This window comes from Elaeis guineensis, chromosome 8, assembly GCF_000442705.2.
Source record: "Elaeis guineensis isolate ETL-2024a chromosome 8, EG11, whole genome shotgun sequence".
NCBI lineage: Eukaryota > Viridiplantae > Streptophyta > Magnoliopsida > Arecales > Arecaceae > Elaeis > Elaeis guineensis.
The window spans coordinates 3,333,821-3,354,364 of record NC_026000.2 but is presented as its reverse complement, the minus strand read 5'-3'; the positions used below and the strand labels follow the sequence as shown (position 1 = coordinate 3,354,364).

The 20,544-nt window shown below is 36.7% G+C and overlaps 1 protein-coding gene across 2 annotated transcripts; it reads right to left on the bottom strand.

Moving 5' to 3' along the window:
- Positions 1-441: 441 nt before the first annotated feature.
- LOC105050755 (ubiquitin receptor RAD23b) lies at positions 442-16,026 on the bottom strand. Of its 2 annotated transcripts, none has more exons than XM_010930892.4 (13): positions 15,804-16,026; positions 10,697-10,858; positions 7,942-7,983; positions 7,702-7,844; positions 7,492-7,536; positions 5,877-6,051; positions 5,630-5,785; positions 5,484-5,549; positions 4,024-4,071; positions 3,829-3,938; positions 2,838-2,916; positions 2,640-2,755; positions 442-865 (listed from the first exon to the last, which is right to left on the bottom strand). In XM_010930892.4, the coding sequence occupies exons 1-12, from the start codon at positions 15,867-15,869 to the stop codon at positions 2,642-2,644; spliced, it is 1,206 nt and encodes a 401-aa protein (XP_010929194.1). In that variant the 5' UTR covers positions 15,870-16,026; the 3' UTR covers positions 442-865; positions 2,640-2,641. The 2 variants fall into 2 exon arrangements, with proteins under 2 accessions (XP_010929194.1, XP_010929193.1); XM_010930891.4 differs by having other exon boundaries at positions 442-851; positions 15,804-16,025.
- Positions 16,027-20,544: the final 4,518 nt, after the last annotated feature.

The window sequence follows — 20,544 nt, the reverse complement described above, 5'->3', positions numbered from 1 at the left end:
TATCACTCAATTTCCTGTCAAATCACGTTATGAAAATCTTCAGCATCATGGGCACCAAGCATTTGATCATGCAGTCACGACGGGCTTTATTTGGATTATTATACTGAAACGTGCATATTGGCAATTCGTTTTAATACTTGATGTCTGCCAAACTAATGCACCAAAACTAAATACGCAACCACCACTTCACTGACAAACTTCCATCCCATCTCTCCCACAAAGCTCCTCATTCAAGGACCCAAGAGTCATCAAATCATCCCAATACTCCCCGTATCTCTGCAGCCCTTGTTTCACTGATTTTCTATGTAGATCTGTTTCCTTCCTCTAGTTCACGACTATCCAAAGAATTTCTAACTTACATGTGCAATACCCAAGCTTACAAGCATTGTAGGCACATAAACAAACTCTTTTACTACTATACCAGGAAAGGAGAAAAAAACAGAAAAGGAAAAAAAAACTATAATAAATTAGTATCAATTAAAGACAATCCACAGAAATCTTTCCAGATATCTCAATCTATACGCCCCCCCCTGCTACATACCAAATACAGAAGACAAAATCAAATCACCTGAGAAAAATGGCGGACAATTAGATGAAAGAAGCTGCAATTATGGAAGTTATGAGATATAATATAGAAGTTATTTAAAAGCAATGTCTAAAAATCATCTGTCGCATCCTCTATCATTTAATCATTGAGCGTTCACGAGATGGATAGTTGGCCCATGGAAACAACTCAAGACTCCATTGCCATCATCAGAAATGCATGATGACCCATCTTCAAGGCAGCGCAAGAAAGTTATGCCAATCTTCCAGGAATATGGTTCAAATCCATTGATGGTCTTCATGCTAGCCTGATGCAAACCATCTGTTATTCATCAATGGCACAAAATCTTTCATGAGAAGAATATTGGTAACATTCAACTTTGGCCAGCCTTCACAATATGTTGAAGTGTCTTAACATAGACAAAGCATTATCCGTGAAAATGGGTCTAAATCACAGTTCTGAGTTCCATCAGAATGTCCAACAACGGAATATTTTGGTCTCGGCCAGAGGCTATGTTACCCAGACCCTCCATGTTTAAATTGTCTGAAAGTATCAACATTTCTAGACACAACAGGGCACGGCACGACAAGAAACAGATCCTCCACTTTGCAGTGCCCTACTGATGTCAACAAAAAAATGTGACATTTGGCACTTTTTATGGGGTGTTATGATGGGGAACCCCTGGTTTTAAATGCCAGGCACTTCTAATGAAGAGCCCTCAAGTTTTATTAGGACATTTTATCATTTTAATCAAGGTTTTAAACACTAGTAGCACTTTGGGCATCCCACCATCCTGAGTGTCAAGATGGGGCACCGTACAAAATCAGGAAATAGATTGGGATGGGATAAGACATCCACCATCCCAGGTGTCTGGATGTGGGGCATCCGTTCCATGGAAAAACCGAGGCAGTCCTATCCATGGTACTCAAAACCTTGCTTTCAAGTATCTCAAACTATTGTTACCAAAAAAAGTATCTCAAAATATCTTCAATAAACAACACATAATAAATGCATCTACATGATACATACACATATGCCATGTCCGCATGCCTAGATATTTGGAGGTTGCCATGTCTAACACAGTTGAGGATGCTCAAACACTTGCACCCACACCAAGTTCTAGGCACTGCCAGGAGCAATCCAAACCATTGGCTTATGGTGAGTTTCAGCCAAGGTTGGCTTAGGTTGTCAAATCATTGTACATGCAATTTATAATAATTTCTTTACCATTACTTGGTTTAAACACCAAAAAGAATTTTCTCTATACTAAACTTTAAATTCCAAGCTTTGTTACAGATTTAAAAGCATTAGTAAATTATGTTCTCGAAAGATTAAAAGAAAAGTAATTTTTTTTAATAGCTTACTGCTCGACTGCATAAAACTCAGTTCTTATAGGTGTTGAATGTAGACTCTACATTGCCATCCATGTTACACTCAAACGATGATCCTTAAAAATAATAATAATAATAATAAAAAGAGGAGAGGAGGCTCATGCCAAAACAATATAAATATAATTTCCATGGTATTTTAATTTATTTTCTTGACTTATTTTTCTCTATTTTTTTCATCTATTTCTATGGTATTTTAAGCCTTTGAATAATTTTGAACTGAAACTGCTGAAATTGGGAAAAAAACCACCAAGACCGCCAAAATTAGCAAAACCAAAATCCATTTGATTCGGCCAAGACCAGACAAAGTTTTCCAATCTTGGTTTAAACCTAGTTATTCTGCTCAGATGACTATCTTAGAAGTGTAACTTGAGGTCCTTCAGATCAATCCAGCTCACTATCAGTGACAAACCACAAAGAGAACCCAGTCCCATGAGTTCTAGAGAAGAATACCTTCTGCATGTCATTTTAGGAATTGATTTGCTAGTTCTTAAAAAAAATAAATAAACATATAACCTAGACACTTGCTTCGTTCTTTGTTTCTTTATACATGTGAAGTTATATTGAAGTTCTCGTGGTCCTACTATACTTAAAGGAGAATGCTCTGCTATAGGGGTACACTGGTCATGCACAGCAGGAACTTGGTTGGTCACATGAAGCAAAATGATCATAGGATGAAAACGGCAATGTGATGCTCTAGGAGATACCTTTACTCTTCATCGCCTGCATGTTCTAGCAAATAATTTACAGCCAACTCCTCATTCCTGTCACAAGCTAAGAATGCTTCTATGACACGTGCCCGATCGAACCCCATGGCTTCAATCTATAAGAATTTCAGCATATTAAACTCAGAATATAATATCAAAATGAGAGTCCGGTACATTAGAAGATACAGAGAGACATACTCGTGCAATTGCCTCTTGCTCAGCAGGCGTAACGCTGACGGTATGGGGCATCTCCTGCTCAGGCTGATCGAACAGATCCCTGGAAAAATTACAATCATCATGTATTGCAGATATTTTCAAATATGATGAATCCCAAGGAAGAAAGGAAATGACCAGATAGCACTACAATTTAATTGCATGAGGACAAGAATATATCCAAAACTTGGTTACCTAGTTTATCTTTTTTACAAGACAACAGCACAAGAAACATGAAAGAAGCAAAAACCAGTTACATTCACAAGCCATACACAGCAAAAGTGTATGTTATGAAATAAGATTATTAATATTTCAGGCAAAATCTTGATCGACATAGATTAATTATCAAAGAAAAAAAAAATATCAGTAAAGAAAAAGCAAGGGTGAAGTTATCCACTCTTAGATGGAGAAAGGTCAAAGGGATTCATGTAAAGCCTCCACTAATTTCTAATATATCTGGAAGTCATGTAGGTCTTTGGACATGTCCTCTAAATTAAGAAAACATAATGGAACATGGACATAAGAAATGAGTAAGGTATGCCTTTTTTGAATTTAAATTTGTATAAGATATTAACAAAGAAGTTGGCCATGGAAATTCAATATGATGAATTTTTACCACACCTCTCATGGCCATGGAAATCAAATATGATGAATCTTTACCATTAAATATGATGAATTTTTAACACACCTCTCTTGTCCATGTAAATTAAATATGATGAATTTTTACCACACCTCCCCCCCCCCCCCCCCCCTCCTCTCTCACACGCACACACAAGAAGAAAAAAAAAATAGGAATACACAAAACAAAACTTGTGCAATTAAGCTGACCGCGAACAGTAAACATTGAATTTTTTTGAACTTAGGTCAAGCCATTACTCTTATAACGATCAAACACAACTTGATTTTCAAAAATATAAATACAACGAACCACTGAATTTCCAAACAACCCTACAAATGATGGATGAGGAAAATTTACCCCTCAAGATCTTCAACAGGCTCATTTATTAACTGGAGAAACTCAGCATGATGCTCTTGGATTAGCCTTAGAAGTTGAGGGTTCTGCTTGCTGAGTTCTTGAAGCATAGGCTACAGCAAGAACAACACTTCAATGTACTGCTTCTGAAACTGGAAAATGCAGGTTAATACATCAACAGAGAGAGAAAATACTAACCTGTAATATTTGTGGATTTGCTTGAACCATTGCACGCAATCCTTGGAACTAGCAGATTAGGGAAAAATATGATTGTATGCAGCTCAGTATTCAACAGTTAATACAAAATAAATCAACTACTATGGATGGATGACAACGTATTGGATTCACCTTTCTGAACAAAGTAAAAAGATTAAGTAAACATTTTAAAAGATATGCGTCAACTCAGAGAGTGGCATCAAATAATGTTCTCAACCTTTAGGAGATGCTCATATATATGGCTACCTTGTCCATGGGTATCCATGTATTATGGATACAAGATGTCCTTGAATGTATGTTGAAAGGGTACTTGCATCTTTATTGTGTATATTAGGTACATGATATCAAATTCCACTTATGGGATTTCCATTATCCTCTATGCTGCCCTTGATCTCTCCAACTATTCCCTCTACCTCCCATCCAAAAAGAAACTGAGGACCTCAAGTCATATATAGTCCAACTCTGGTACATGATATCATACAGATAGGGTAGCCCAGCATCCAAACTCTCCCTTGGTTGGTGAAAAGAATCGAACCAGCTAAAAATAGGTACATGCACACACGTTGATAACATCTTCAAGATATTGAAAAAAAAGCATATCTGGGCTGGCGATGCATACAGTCCATATTCAAAAAAAAAAAAAAGAGGGCCGGGGGGGAGGGGGGAGATCCTGGAGGCATATATCCTTCAATAGTACCCAGAGAATTGTCAAAACTAATAATGTGAACGCAGGACTGGCATTCAGTTGATTCTTTTTTTTTTATCACTAAGAATTATATTTCAAATTAATTGTTTTTCATCACTGTGAGTTATATTTCAAATTCATTGTTTTTGAATCACTAAGAGTTAGATTTCAAACTTGAAAAGCTTGGTATCATCATGTAACCAGGACTAATTCAGCCACAGCTAGTAGAAGGGTGATTCTCAAATGTCACATACATGTATCCAAATATAATAAGGTTCTGAATGCTTAGAATTGCTACCGCTAGTGGATGGTGGAAGATGACTGACAAACTTCTTTGGAACGAGAGACAGTTGAGGTCATGTTGGAAAGAGAATAAAAGAAATCACCACAAATGCACGAGTATTGGGCAAAAAATAATGATGCATCTCTTTAGCTGCCCATTCCACTGAAAAGTCAAAGGCTGTCTATAGATTCCTTGCAAAGCACATAAATGAATTATAGTTTTGGATCACATATAAGTACCAAAACATGTTAGCTTTTCTGTTTCTTCAACACGATTGCTGCCAGGAAGAGCCAAATTCATACATATACATATACTTGTGCAGGTATGTATGTGTAGAAAATGATTTATCATATTATCTTGCACTATTACCTATTCTAATTGTGTATACAAATGGACTAGCAAATACCAATGAAATAGATTGTGTTTTTTAGCAAGAATATAATTAAGATATAATGTGGGATTTGAATGGCATACCTGTCGATTATGTCTGAGGAAATCCAGAGATCCATCCCCAGCAACTGCACCAAGACTTGGAGTTCCCTATTATATATAAATTCATTTAGCTAAAAGTTTAAGTGCTTGAGAAGGGCAAGGGAAACATGATAGCACAAAAAATTAACCTGTGGAAACATATCTAAAGGTGCAGAATTTGGTACTCCAGATAGTGGTGAGGCCTGAGCTGTAGTTGTCTCAGTCGTGTTTGCCCCCTGACCAGATGCTTGAGCTGAAGAAATGTTACCAACTGGAACAGCAACTTCTGCTGTAGCAGGAATACCCTGAGATAAGCGATACAAAATATCATCTATATCATCCTACAATTGTTCCCTAATCACATCCAGAAGTACTAAAAGATGTTTTATTACACACAGAATATAAATATTCCACAGCACGCTCTGGGTTGTTGTAAGCAGCACGAAGTGCACGCAGAACAGTATTTTTGTCCCAGCTCCCACCACCCATATCCATCAACTGCTGAACCACTGGCTCAATATCACTCCCTGAAACTAAGCTGGATGCAGCTTGACCATAAGCATCAGCAGGCCTGCAATAAAGAAGCACAAACTCTAGGATTTATACGACTAAAACTCGAACCAGCATCTAATAATCCACGCATCGACTGTTATCATAAAGGCCCACCCAAAAAGAGGAAAAATAACTATCATAAATGTTATAATTGAAGAAGATATTATTGCATATTCTCGTGGAGTAATATTATAGAGAAAACAATTAGTGGATGTTTTTGAGGCAAAAACTGACAAGGTGCTAATAGAAATGACATAACAATAATGAAAAATGAGTTTTCACCATAAGTTGCTCTTTTAAATCAGTCAATATTTAAATCATGGCATCCAATAGTTATGTGATTTTACATGTTCTTGAAAACCAAGGTGCCTTAATTCACTTTAAAAATTAAAAATCTTCAAAAGCATGCAAATGGTAGCACTTTTTTAAAAGTATAATTTCAACTAACAGAAAATTTTCTTTCATCCCACCATAACCTCTCCTTTGTCTCCCTAGACAGCCAAGAATGTATCATATAAACTCAAATTTGAATTGCTAAAACACTTAAAATTCGAGAAATGCAAGAAATCATATTTCTTATTTTCTTTTATTAATAAAGAAATTGTAATTGCTACTTTAACTTAACTACTTCTAAACTTAGGAGCATAGACTACCATACCGGCCCGAACTGTAGGTACGGAATGTACCATACCATATCAAGTGGGAACCAGTATGAAACTCATGTTCGGATCGATATAGGCCCTGTACTGTCCTATACTGCCCCATGCTAAGGCGTACTGACACATATCGAAGCATATCGACCCATATCGAGGTACCCAGATAAAAAGTGAGAAAAAAGGCTCGATGGATGTTTCGGCACGGGATGCATACTATACCATACCAATTTGTATATTGGTACCCAGTATCGAGATTGCAAACCTTGCTTAGTTCTCCTTGGATGTTTGAGCCCTCTTAAGTTTTGACAAAAGCAACATGTATAGTTTTCACTATATAAGACGAACGTGCAACACATGCAACACTAGGCGCAACGATTTTGATGTATTAGAAGGTCCATAAGTAGAACATGAAGCCTAAAAAATGAAATGAGAAATAACTACTCAATGGAAAGTCATAGAATAGTAGATACTAGGAAATGGAGCTCAAGTCCAACATCCTCAACAAATAAATAAAGTGAAGTCCATGACTCATGCAAGTGCAGCTGATCACCAAATAAATTGATATAGCAATATATCCTCTTCGTTACAACCACAAGCATAATCTCCAGATGAAAATTTAGTAGCTAGATATAAAGTACAGGAAAGGAAGAACTGAATAAAGCACAAACACAAAAACCAAATGCCTATATTTTTTTGCGGTTATCACTAGCAATCTTTTGCATAATTGTCTTATTTTTCAAGAGGAGAAAATCATAAAAAACCACAATAATTAAATGATTATTAACAAAGAAGAGAAGGCCTACTCCATTGTTGCTCTTTCAGTGCCACTTGCAAGGTTGGTTGAGGCCCTGTAAAAGAAGCAGAGACATGAAAAACATTGATAAACATCAATAAGCCCCATCCCCGATAATTGGTGCCAGCTTTGTGAATTCTTTGGCATGAGCAATATTGAAAATACTAAAGAATGATAAGACAAGATGCAGCAACAGCACATATGCTAAATAACAACTCACGGAGCTTGTGCAGGAGGGTTGCTAGAAGCAGGACGAGGAGCCGGAGCCGGAGCCGGAGCCGGAGCCGGAGCTGGAGCCGGAACCGGAGCCGGAGCCGGAGCCGGAGCCGGAGCCGGAGCCGGAGCCGGAGCTGGAGCTGAAGGCTGTTTAAACAGATATTTGAATCAGTAACACTAATGAAAAACTGCAGCATAGTAATTTACAATCAAGGGAGCACAATGACGATGGGATGGATACTACCTGAGCAGTAGATGAGGCTCCTGGTGCACCTGAAGTTTTGCTCTGAAGTGATGCCAATGCAACAAGTGAATAAAATTGAAGGAAAAAGCACATAATAAAGGCTTACAACAAAAATGACAGAAGATAGCAATGCCATATTGGAGGGAAACAAAGAAGGGTCTGTCATTTATAAATCTTTCATGAGCAATACTACACATGTATAAGGAACTAAACACAAGGCTGGCATAAACTATTAAGTGGAAGATATTTCGCAATTTGTGTAAGGAGGTTTTAGTATGATGAAGTGCATCGTACAGAAACTAATAATACTACAATGTTTATATAGGCAAGAATTGCGAAAAAAATTGTGAAGATTTGTTTGGCCTCAAGAACACCTATTTCACAAAGAGTGAAGAACCCAACTGATGGATTCCCATAAGGTCTCCTAGTGTCAAGCACACCAGATAATTCCCAGCATTCTTGTTAATGTTATTTTAAATGAATTCAATTCTTTTAAGGCTAATTATCTTCTTTTAATTTTCTAGTCAAGTAGAGTTATGAAGGTTTCTACCATAATATCCATAAGAACCCTAAGCATCTATGCCCTCAAACACTTACAGTACACGAAGAAGTCAAAATAATCACGTCCTTGAGAGGTGAAAAAATATGTCATAAATGTTAGGACTGTCAAACTGAGAAGTCATCTCAAGGTGTATCATGCATGCTTTAGCAACCCAACGAGTATGCCTGCATAATATAAATCTACATCATGAAAAATACAAGTTGCAGACACAGAATGGCTGGAAATGAGACAAGAATGATAAGGTAGGGTTGGTTATAGCAGGAGCATAGTATGGGACTGTAAGTGCAACAAAAGAAATCTAGAAGTTGAAGTGGTTGAGGACAGCAGTTCAAACCCACGGAGATGGCATATCCAAGCATAGTCACAGATTGAGAAAGCCCACATAACAAGAGGGGCTCAATTTTATGAGGATTGAGAAAAACAAGATGCATTTTTTTTCAACTTTTAATATTATTAGAACTTTAGAAAAGCAAAATGGGCAAAATCCAGTAAATTCTGGAACAAGGGAATTGGCAGTAAAATACATATAGATTTCTTTTCTTTTCTGTAGTTAATATTCCTAGATTTCTCACTGGTCCTAGAATGAATTTTCCCGATGGAGCCCCAACCAACCCCTACGGCCCTTACATTTTTAATGGAACTGCAAAATTTCAGATATAAAATAAGCTAATCTATTTAGGTTCCATTGCTGGCGAACCTGAGTCAATGCTACAGGCACTAAGATTGATATATTAAAAACTCGCCCTTCAAATATCTAAGCTCAATTAGAAAAAACATTATGACAACTACATTTTAGAACAAGTGAACCTCTTAGAGATCATGGCACTCCCTCTCAAATACCAACTTTGACAGGAGTCAATTCAAACACAGAGCAACAAAATCAAAGGTATGCTTGAAAAAAAAAATCATAACATAAATATCTATCTTGGTTTTTCAATTTCTTTCTTTTTGCAATTATTTTTCTCATTATAGTTCCACATTGCAAGCAAAACTTGTGCTTTTTCCTTGTCAGGGCCAAAATACGATTCTAAGTTAGGTCAAGCATTAACTTCCCTCCTTGGTTTTATTAACCTTTGTCTATATATCAAATAATAGGTAGTAAAGTTCTGTTCTTCCTATGAAAGAAAAAGGCTTCATGGTTCAGGACCTACTAAGTTTGACCTTTTGAAAATTTTAACATTTTAGTGTAAATACAAATGAACTATTAGTGTTCCTCCTAAGCTACTTTTCTAATACCATGCAAAAAAGTAAGTTTTGGGATGTATTTTGTCAAAATGGAAAGATGAAATTTTAAATATTTTCTTATCAGATTGCAGTTTAATAGGTTTTTGAATATGAAAATGGACCAATAAACTCATCAAGCCATATGCCTGTACCCCCTTCAATACAATCATGCCAATAAAAAGTATCCATCATCTTCATGATATCAGCTAATGATTCTCCTTTTGCCCTCTAATCTACAAGCATAGAAATTTACAACCTTAAAAAGGATGGCTTTGATCCAATTGTTGTAGTGTGTTCATAATTAGAGCACTGAACAATTTGTGCACAGATAATAAAAATAACAGTTTGATGCATTTACTAATGTATTCCTTCACAACAAATAAGGAAGAAAAGGTACGTGAAGCACTGTGGAGGATAAATATTATATCAAATAATTACTTGCATTCATTTTGTGAAATGATGGAAAATAACCGGCAGGAACTATACAGGTACTAAAACATTTGATGAAGAGTAAGGAGATAAAAGATGCAGACACATTGTCAGTACGCATATAGATTACTAGTAGAATCATGTGGGTCAACTACATGACAATAAACACCATTAAAATTTAAACCCATAACCTCCTCCAACATGGAGGCAAGGTGTCGCCACTGGTTGTAGCCCTTTTGCACATTAGCATAATTTTGTAGGTTTTGAATTAGCATGTTGCTTGACTGAAACTGTAAATGATCCTCCTGGTGATTGACTAAAAGATCATAAAAGAGTAACATTCTAGAGTATGATTCCATTCATTTGCTGTAAGCAAAACACCAAGTCAATGTTTGTTTCGCTAATCACTGCAATACCGGTATGCACCTTTAACATAGTTTTCCATGTTAATAACTTAAAATACAAAGGAAAAGAATTTAATGATAAGTAATTGCAGAAATATCATGGATTTTCTACATACATAAATGAAAATTCAAATACCTTAGAAAGCATGACAACAAGAAATCCATCTTCACTAACTTTGTTCTCTTCCAATGTACTTTCATCTTTCAAGACCTTCCCATTGTGAATCAACAATTGCTGCCCCCATGGATAGTTATCTTTTCCCTGTACGTCCTCAATAATCTTTTTCACAGCCATTATCTATACATGGATAAAAACAATTAGCTAAAAACTTTCAGTAAGTAACACAGATAGTAAATAAAATTTAACAGCGCCAACATAACCACATTGTGATAGCAAATAAAAATTAACATCGTCAACATAACCACATTGTTCAGCCATTTGTTAAATGCGCTAGAAAATGACCTATCATTAGTAATAGTCAGGAAAATAAATGGGTCTAAGAGGTTATTAGCTGTGTAACGATTGGCCTACAAAGTTCAACTCAGTACTTTTTGGGATGGGTTATCCTTCACCACCTATGCTACATGAACTATTCAAGGTGCCTGAAAAATCTTATTTAGCTACATGCTGCATTACCTGGGCAATGGATCCAGCTACAAAAATCCATGTTGTATATGTATCTGAGACGGGTACATATTAAACACTTGAACACTTATGAATTTCTTTTGATCGCCGCTTTTAAAGATTTGTGGAGTTGAACCATTCCGAATACAAGTTTGACCCTCTAATTAGAAGTGAGTATTTGTTCTCCTTGAGATCGATCAAAAATTTAAGTATTGAAATAATTTTGTAAAATATTGTTTTTCTTGTATTCTTAAGTTATTTGAAAAGTTTGAATGAGAAACCTGTATGTTGATTAATGTTTTCTTTTAATGTACAAACAAACAATATTTAAAGGTAAAAATATATATTTCTGGATTAAAATTATAGTTTATCCTACATATCCCCATGTCTCCCCTTTTCCCTCTTGTCGAGTCAAACACTTGGATATGCATCCAATCCAATTCTCATATCTGTGTCCATGCAACACTGGCTATATCAAAGCAAAGCACAGCATTGGAAAACTAGGATATCATGACTCATGAGGAATCTCAGTTCTATGCGTTAGAAAATTCTATCCTTAGGATGAAAAAACACTATTATGAATTTTTCATAGTTCATTCAAATGCAATTACAGGGTCTGCATAGGTTTCATTGTTTCAAAGCAAGTTCAAATCAAGAATTTTGCTTTTACAAGTCTTGGAACTTCGACTTTAGTCTTCCTCAATGAAGATAGACATATACTATTGCCAACCAGTGAAAAATAAGAAAGCTTCAATGCAAGATCTTATGTATTATTAACAACCTTTAAGGTATGTGCAAATCCTTTCATATGAAACAACAACTACATTTTAAAAATTTAAAGAATCAAAGTCAAACTTTAAAATTCAACTTAGAAATCTCTTTTTGAAAATGATGAGTCATTTTTGAAAAGCAAGGTATAAAAATGTGATTCAAGCAGGTGAGAATAGGATACTTAAAGCTTTTTTCCCCTTTCATGTATGGGGTAGGGAGTTCTCGGTAAAATACAACTAACCAAGAAGGAAAACATCAGATTCCACTATAAAAAAAAAAAAAAAACTACCTTCACGAACTTCAGTTGTTTTAAGTGGCCATTGATCTAAAGGCCAACCACCCAAGTAAATAGGGTTGTCTCCCCTCAAACAATATAGTGTTAACTTGGAAAGAGTGGAAAAGAAGTGCGTTTAAAAAGGCTATTGTCGTAATAGGTAGCTGCCTAGATGCTATGACAACCCAACTGCCCAGGAACCTAGAGGTTCTAGGCCTTTAGGCAGGATGACCATCCAAGCGCCTAGGGACCATCTTTGTCTTGCATAGATGCTTCATTTATTAAAGCATTTGATTAACTAATTCTCTTTTTAAGTCAAGAAGTATATATTTCAAGAGTAAAAAACAAAAAATTCAAGTCCATTTAGAGATTATTTTTCTCTTTTTAGATTAAGATTCATACTGCTCTTCTATAAAAAAGAAAGGAGACTAATCACACACGATGACTTTTAGGATGAGGGGATACATCATTTACAATCAAGTATTTAACCATCTATCCTTCCAACCAACCAAAAGATAATAAGGACCTTGGAGCACTGAGCATGGTGCCAAGTCGCCACCAACCAAGGGATGCATGGGTTGATGATCAACATGGATATCTCAAGGTGGAAATAACAGCTCTAGTTTCATTAATGATGAGGCTTGGATTGCTTTGCATCCTAAAAGAGATTTTATCCAGAATCTAAAGAAAAGAAAAATAAAAGAATGTGCTACCAAATTTCTGCATCAGCATTTGAAGTCAATAACATTGACCAAGTAGTAAATTAGTTTCTAATAGGGCTTAAAGGAAACTGGAACCAAAAATATAGCTAAAGCCTTCACTTGCTTACAAATGGATGAAGCGCAGAAAAGAAATTAGCAAACTTGGGTCGATTGCTTGGTTGTGTAAAAGAGCAATTTTGTTTTACTATTTTGATGGGAACAACATCACAACCTCCTTAGCATCTAGGCATAGTTCCATTGTTCATGGGTTTCATATGACCAGATCAACATCCAGACACATGTCAATTGACATATACTTCAATCTACATAGGCAATTGCCTTACGTTTTACTAGGGCTGGATAACCTATCAAATGTGGAAAAGATATTGGTTATATCCATTTTGTGAATACGGAGACAGATACCAACAAATAATAAAGTTTGTATCTGCATTTGTTTTAAACACAAATCGGTACACATCAGATATTAATCATATCCCTATTTGTTCTAAACAAATATTATACAAATTAGATATTAGTTATCATTTTCATTATATTCTATGTGGACATGGATATGAACCGGATATCAGTTCAGATTTAAATAAGATTTCCAAGAAGAATCCAATAACAACAAGTATTTACTTTGGAAATTGATAAGTTGCGCATACACGACAAACTAGCCAGAAAGTAATAACTATCCTTTGATAATTTTTACCAAGTTTTATGCCAATCGACTTATTATATGACAAGTAATCAATAATTTTTGCTATTTATGAAAACTCTAGCTGATACTTGTCATTTTACAAGTGACAGTGCATCAGTGGTCCTGAAGAAACAGACACACAGCACTTACCATATAATAAGGATTCATGAGATTTTTAAAAAAGATAGGTACTTAAAGAGACAAGCAAACAATGCTCAAGTGTCCCCACCAATGCAATTTGTGGATGATAGTTGTGTTGTGTGCCCAAAGATTCTTCAAGAAACTGATAAGCAAATCATATGATACAATCATTGTTTGGTTATATAAATTGCTTGAAAATGAATTTCACATATGCACATTGTGAATTGAATTCATGTTATCAACAAATAATAGATTGAAGAAAAGCTGAATCTCACTATCCCATAATGCTTGAAGGTTCAGTCACGAGCATTTTCAAGTTGTTACAAAATCCTGATAATGCATTCAAGTTACTTATAATCAGAGAGCAGCGAAACATATTGGTTGTCCCATAATAGCTTTTATAGACAATCAAGTTATGATTGAATTTTCCAAAGTTGAATGTAAAGTCAAAAGAGCTAAACATTATTTTAAAAAGTGATCTATGCAGCCACATATGCATATGGGGCCTCCTGGAAGCCCCACACAGGGTCTAGGTTACCTTTCTATGTACACAGATGGCAAAAGGGGAATCACATAGGTACCCATCTAAGCAGCCACATGTCGCTTAGGTACTATGCAATACCTTGACCATCTGCATAATACAGCTGCTTTTTAAGATCTTGGATCAAGGTATTTTATTACCCCTTCATTTCTCATTGAGCTTTGCATGCTTGCTCCCATACCCAGATCTGCTCCAACATCCACTCCTACTACAGGTATCTGATATTCAAGGTGAAAGAATTTAATGAATTTATGAAATTAGATGCTTCAGAACCATTGATGTAGGAAATCATTGCAGTGAATTCGCAAGTTGATTTTCACATAGCTTTGGAAGAGGGAATAGACGAAAAGCCAGATTTGCAAAGCTTTCATCAAAGGAAAAGGACAGCAAGAATTTACAATTACTGATAGAAGTCTGCAGGTTGTAAGAAGAAATATGAAGAGAGGGCATTAGGAGGTGCAAAAAAGCTAGCAAGTAAATAAGGAAATTCTGGATGGGTAGAACATGTGGGGGCCATGGGAAGGATGGTAATGTCAAGTGGCTTGGATCATGAGCTAAATGGTGTGGATGAATCAGAAGGTACACAGAAGCATGCAATGTGGAATAGAAAAGTTTTTTTTCCAAGGGGTGGGAAATTATATAGGGGTAGGTTTGATGGGGATGATCATGAGATGATTCGGGAGGATAGAGAGTTTTGGAACCATGTCGCAGGGATAACAGGAAGAATTTCAACCAGAGCGGTCAACAAAGAATCCGCAATTGTGACCACAGCATCAATCTGATCCATCAACAATGGGTTTGCAATAACATCAAATCCCTGTTAGCTTACAAAAAAATTATTTATTTGAATAATCTTCTTGCATCCACTTCAGTCGTCTAGAAATTCTCGGAAACTTAAACACAACTCTGCTGTCCCTCTATATCATCAACGCAAAACACACATGTAAACCTTCAGCAGAGAGAAACAACCTCCTACGAAACCCCTATAAAGACATCAAATTTCCAACCCAAAATCCTACAACCAAAAAGAAAAAGGAAAAACATGAAAAGAAAAGAAAAAAGAAGAAAAATAAATGATTGGATTCCATGGACTCTTGACAAACGTGCCTCTTTTGCCCTAAAAATTTGTTTACTTTCACGAGTCCCACAATTTCGCAACAACTCGATGCAAGCCGTATGAAACTGGATTTTTTTTAGAGAAGGTAAAGAATGTGGCTTTCAGCAATACTTCCTACCGTCAATAATCCAACCAAATAAACAAGAAAAACATGTGCGAAAGAGGGAATCAATATACTCTCAAGAACTCAGAGCAAACCCCCAACAAAAATAACAAAACCCCCCAAATAAAGAATTCCCGAAGAATGTGGCCTTCGACTAATCATCGCAAGAACCCTGACGTCAATGATACAACCAGAGAATACAAGAAGACTTTTCAAGCAAGAGAGGTGAGGTAAACAAAGAAAACGGAAAGAAAAAGAGATCGACTTCACCGTATCGCTGGGCTGAACCCGGATATCGAAGTGACTCCCCTTCAACGTTTTCACCGTAAGCTTCATCTTTGGAGGCGCCCAGAGGAGGAACGAGCCCGATCGAAACCCTAGAAACAGAGAAGAGTACGAAGCGGGCAAACCCTAAAAAGAGAGCATGGAGAGAGAGAGAGAGAAGCGAGAGGATATCCCTTGGATCGGAATATTGGGAGGGGGGGAGACGAAAGTGAAGGCCATCCCTAGGGCCCTCTCATACTGCTAGCACGAGCGGAAAACATGTTGCACGTGCAGCGACTGCGACGTTCGTGTAACGGTGAGGTGGTACGCGTTAAAGTGGTATGGATACGATCCCTTCGCCTATTTGATATTGAATCAATCCGGATGTATATAGATATTTAAGAACCACATTAATATTTATATCCATATTCATATTTATCAATAAATAAATAAATATAAATATAAATATATAATTATCTAATCTATATTCAAATATTTAAATCTATATATATAATTTTATATATTATTTATTAATTTTTAAAAAATATATATAACTATATAAATATATTATTGACTTGATTTATCATTTATTTAGTAATATCTTTAATTCTATAATCATAAAATGTAATTATCTAAGTAATATCTGTAGTTATATCCATATTTTTAATATTCAAATTGTATCTGTATCTATTTAAAATAAATATGAATATGAATTTTTGTATCCAAATAATATCTATATCTGTATTTATATTTATCAGATAAAATAAATATGGATATGAATATGATGATATCCGATCAATATCCAATTTAATTTCAATCCTATAAGGTAGCACTAAATGTATTGAGAACACAGCTTTATCAATTGATGCCAATGTCGAAGCCTCTAGGTCATGTCGTGTAGGGTGGAGCATGAGCGTAAAAATAATTTGGACTCAAATAGTCAAATGTCATCTTGTTGGCCAATTTAAACATCAAGCACGTTAGCCCATGCCCCATGGGGTTGTATCTTATCTTTTACATGCAAGTCTCATGAAGTTGAGTTATCTTCAAATAGACTCACAGCTAGAGAGTTGCCATGTATACAATCTTTCATTGGCTTTGGACATATATTTGGCTCTTGCTTACTAACATCTCGATGAAATTTGATTGTTGTATGAGGAAATGATCTATAAGGTTCACCAAAAGAAATAAAGATGGATAGAAAAATAAATATAAAAAAATAATAATTAACAAAAATTATTAATATATCATTTTATTTTTAGGATTAATTAAATGATAATCAAATTTTTTTTAATTAATAAAATCTAAACCAAATCATTTACACGTTGATACAAATATATCATTTGCTGCATGATAAATAAGAAATATATGATATGTCAATATGTCATCATATAAAAGGAGTACTTCGTGATAATTGAAATATCAAGGTCATGTATCATGCCAACCGAGCTGCATGATTACATTTAGATTGCATTCTCAGCTCTAACTAGTCTCTTGATAATGGATCCATTATTGAACATCACCCATTCTATATTTTTATGTAAAGAAATTCTTTGTGCACCGCAGGCAGTGCAGAACCGCATGCGGTGCAGAACCACGTACGGTGCATACGGTGATTGGTTCCCACGCAGGGCTGGAATGTGATGCACGAAAAAAAAAATTTCTGTTGGCCCCATGCGAGAACCAATCATCATGGACGGTGTGTGCGGTTCTGCACCGCCCACAGTGCACAAAGAATTTCACTTTCTATGTATAGGATTAATGCTAATTCTAAGTTGTCACTGTTTGCTTGCAAGGGCAACTTCTTAATTTGCCGTTAATATGTATTCAACTGACTTTGATTGTCTGGCATTTTAGATAAGTGAATACCATACGGCATTGTGTTTTGAGGATTAAACTCTTACCAATTATGCCTCTGTTACTAAATTAGGTGGCTTAAGCCAAAGATAAATATATGGCATAAGACTGATATAGAGAAGATAGCCAACTAAAATAACGACCGCAAAAGCAAAATGTGTGCTAAAGTAAATTATTACTTTTAGAGGGCGCTTAGTTCGTAATTGGAATCAGAATCAAAATAAAAATCAAAATAGTTTGAATCAAAATTGAAATAGTCAAATCTTTCGAAATACTTGGTTTGTGAATGAAATCAAAATTGGAATGAAAATTTGAATTCATAGAAAAGAGTAGTGATTGAATTCTATGTAAATTAGATCATTCTCATTTCATCTCGGAATTAGAATCAGAATGGAACTCCTCCTAACAAAATGATTGAAATAAGAATCCTCCATTCCTATTCTGATTCCAGACCTCTACTCTTTCCAACCAAGCACCCTCTTAATTTGCTGTTGGTGACATACATGTCACGTATAGATCCATACATTTTTTAACCCAAGTCTTTTCTTGGTAAGCAAGAGAGAAGAGAAAAGAGAGTAAGAAGGAGGTGAAGAGGAGGTAAGAGGACGGCAAGATAGTCGCCACAAGATGGAGGGATCGGAGGCGCCGGCGGTGGCAGGGGTGGTGCTCGGGCATAGAAGAAGAAGAGAGCGGGGAAAGGCACGCGAACATGAGGCAGATATAGGCCCATGCGGCCTATCGCGAGAGCTCGCGCTGCTTTTATAATTATTGTAAGGAATGTGGACCGGGCCGGCTTGAGCTTACTTTCGTGGGCCGGGTATTACGATGTGCCGATACTTCTCCATGTGCTTCTGTCATCCAATGCCACCAAGATTAGGTACGGAGTTCTTAGTTCACCTTATAGGGAGTTTTGGGGGAAAACGTGCAAAGGCTTTTTTCCTCAAGGGAAGATAGGTCGATTGAGAGATTATCTCCTATTTTAATTTTTGAAGCAACAGCAAGCACTGCCATGTCATTACTTAAAAATTAGAATGCTTCCAAAATCCACAAAATGTATGAGTTCAGGAGACTGAATTTAGCTTCTTTTCATCATGCAAAATCTCTCGGTTTTTTATCATCTTTTCCTCGAGAATATTGGAATGTCTTAGGGGTTGCCGTTGGAATAGATGAATCAAGCAATTAAATTCTGGGGTGGCTTGATTGCAAAAAAGATCAATGTTATCTGCTTCAATTTAAGTGAACAACCTTCACTAATTCCTCGATTGTTGAAGTGCATACGACCCAACCATTTTTGAGCAATGCAACAGTATATGTCCAATTATGCAGAATAAGTGCCATATCATGTCATTAACTAATTTTTCAATTTATAATTTGTTTTATTGTAGATCATCTCCTTTGCCGGTCCTTGGATGGAAATTGAAATTGCTCTTCTTGTTGGTGCTCAAATCTCCGTTAAATATGTTTGTTGGACTCTTACAATCACGTATCTGCAAGATATGCCACTTTTGGTCTCGAGACAAGTCCAACAAACTGTTCTTGTCTGGCTAGAGCTTACATACGTAGGGTGATAGAAAAAAAGGCACATCCTTCATCAAAGATGATATTGAAATATACTCGGTGCCATTCAAAATGCCCATGTCATGTATTTTTATTAGCTGCATCGGTATCAATGATGAAGAAAGTGTTGATATTAGTCACACCGAATCCTTTATAACATAAAACCTAAATTATTGAATCTATCTTCTGCAGATTACATGCTTTGTGTCTGTATATAATTTCAAATTGTCTTCTTAATGAAGCTTGATTTTTTTTTTTTTGGGTGAAAGTTTGAATCAATTGGGAAATTCTTGTTGGACTCTTATTGTCACATCTCTGCGGCATGTGGGGCTTGCTTCACTGACAAAAGCCTATGAGGCCTTTTTTCTATGTCTGGGCTTTACGTGTGCAAGCCAGAAGATAAGAGGCGTATCCTTCCGACGGACATTGCAGCCTCCTCACACCATTGTATTTTAAATTGATAAAATCTATCCTATATATTAAAGCGCATTCCTCCACTCTCTATATGCCATATAATATATAATATGTCAGAGCTGACTATACATACGTATCAGATATGGGAGGGCTACATACTTTTTTTTATCTTTTCTTCAGCATGCTTTGGACTCTCCTGGTCTTTTTTTTCTTTTTCCATCGAATCATTCTCGAGCCCTCTCGAACCTTCTCCACCTCTCTCGCAAGTGCTTTCCTTTCCATAGATCTCAATTTTTTTTGCTTGGAACCCTTTCAGATCCTTCACCACGGCCTATCACTGATCTCCATCATCACCTTCCTCCCTATCGTAACCGGCATCAGCCATGCCTTCCGATCTCCCTCAAGTGGTTCACTTCCCATGTATCTCCAAAAAAGAGAGACTGATGTCCTCCCTGCTCTACCATCGATCTCTACCGTCGATTTCCTCCCGATCCTCACCAGCATCGGGCTCCCCCCTCCAATCTCCCGTAGGTTCTCTCCTTCCCACAGATCTCTTTTTTTTTTTTTTTTTTGCTTGGAACCCTTCCAGATCCCTTGCAACAGGTGAGGCACGGCCGACGGAGATACAGGGGTGGGGTGCGGCAGCTGGCAGAGCCGCACACGCACGCAGGGGGTTTGGGGGGTTGCTTTCTTTCTCCATGGACTACATGGGGGGTGGGGGGGATGGCCGGTGCAGATTGTGCGGTCCACATGAGTAAAAAAAATCCTGCCCCCTCCCCTCTAATGGCTCCACTGGTCGTGGCTCCCCACGGCTCTGCCGGTCGCCACCCCCACCCCGCGACTCTATCGGTCGTGTCTCCCCCCCCCACGGCTCTGCCGACCACCGTGCCCCTGCCCCCATCTCCGTAGCTCTGCCGGC

What these genes read in the sequence shown, in the direction of transcription:
- LOC105050755 (XM_010930892.4), bottom strand. Translation starts at nt 15,869, where the DNA reads ATGAAGCTTACGGTGAAAACGTTGAAGGGGAGTCACTTCGATATCCGG. An exon ending in TTGTTGTCATGCTTTCTAAG is followed by an intron (nt 7,984 to 10,696) that starts GTATTTGAATTT and finishes GCATCACTTCAG; the next exon opens with AGCAAAACTTCAGGTGCACC. An exon ending in TCCTCAGACATAATCGACAG is followed by an intron (nt 4,072 to 5,483) that starts GTATGCCATTCA and finishes CTAATCTGCTAG; the next exon opens with TTCCAAGGATTGCGTGCAAT.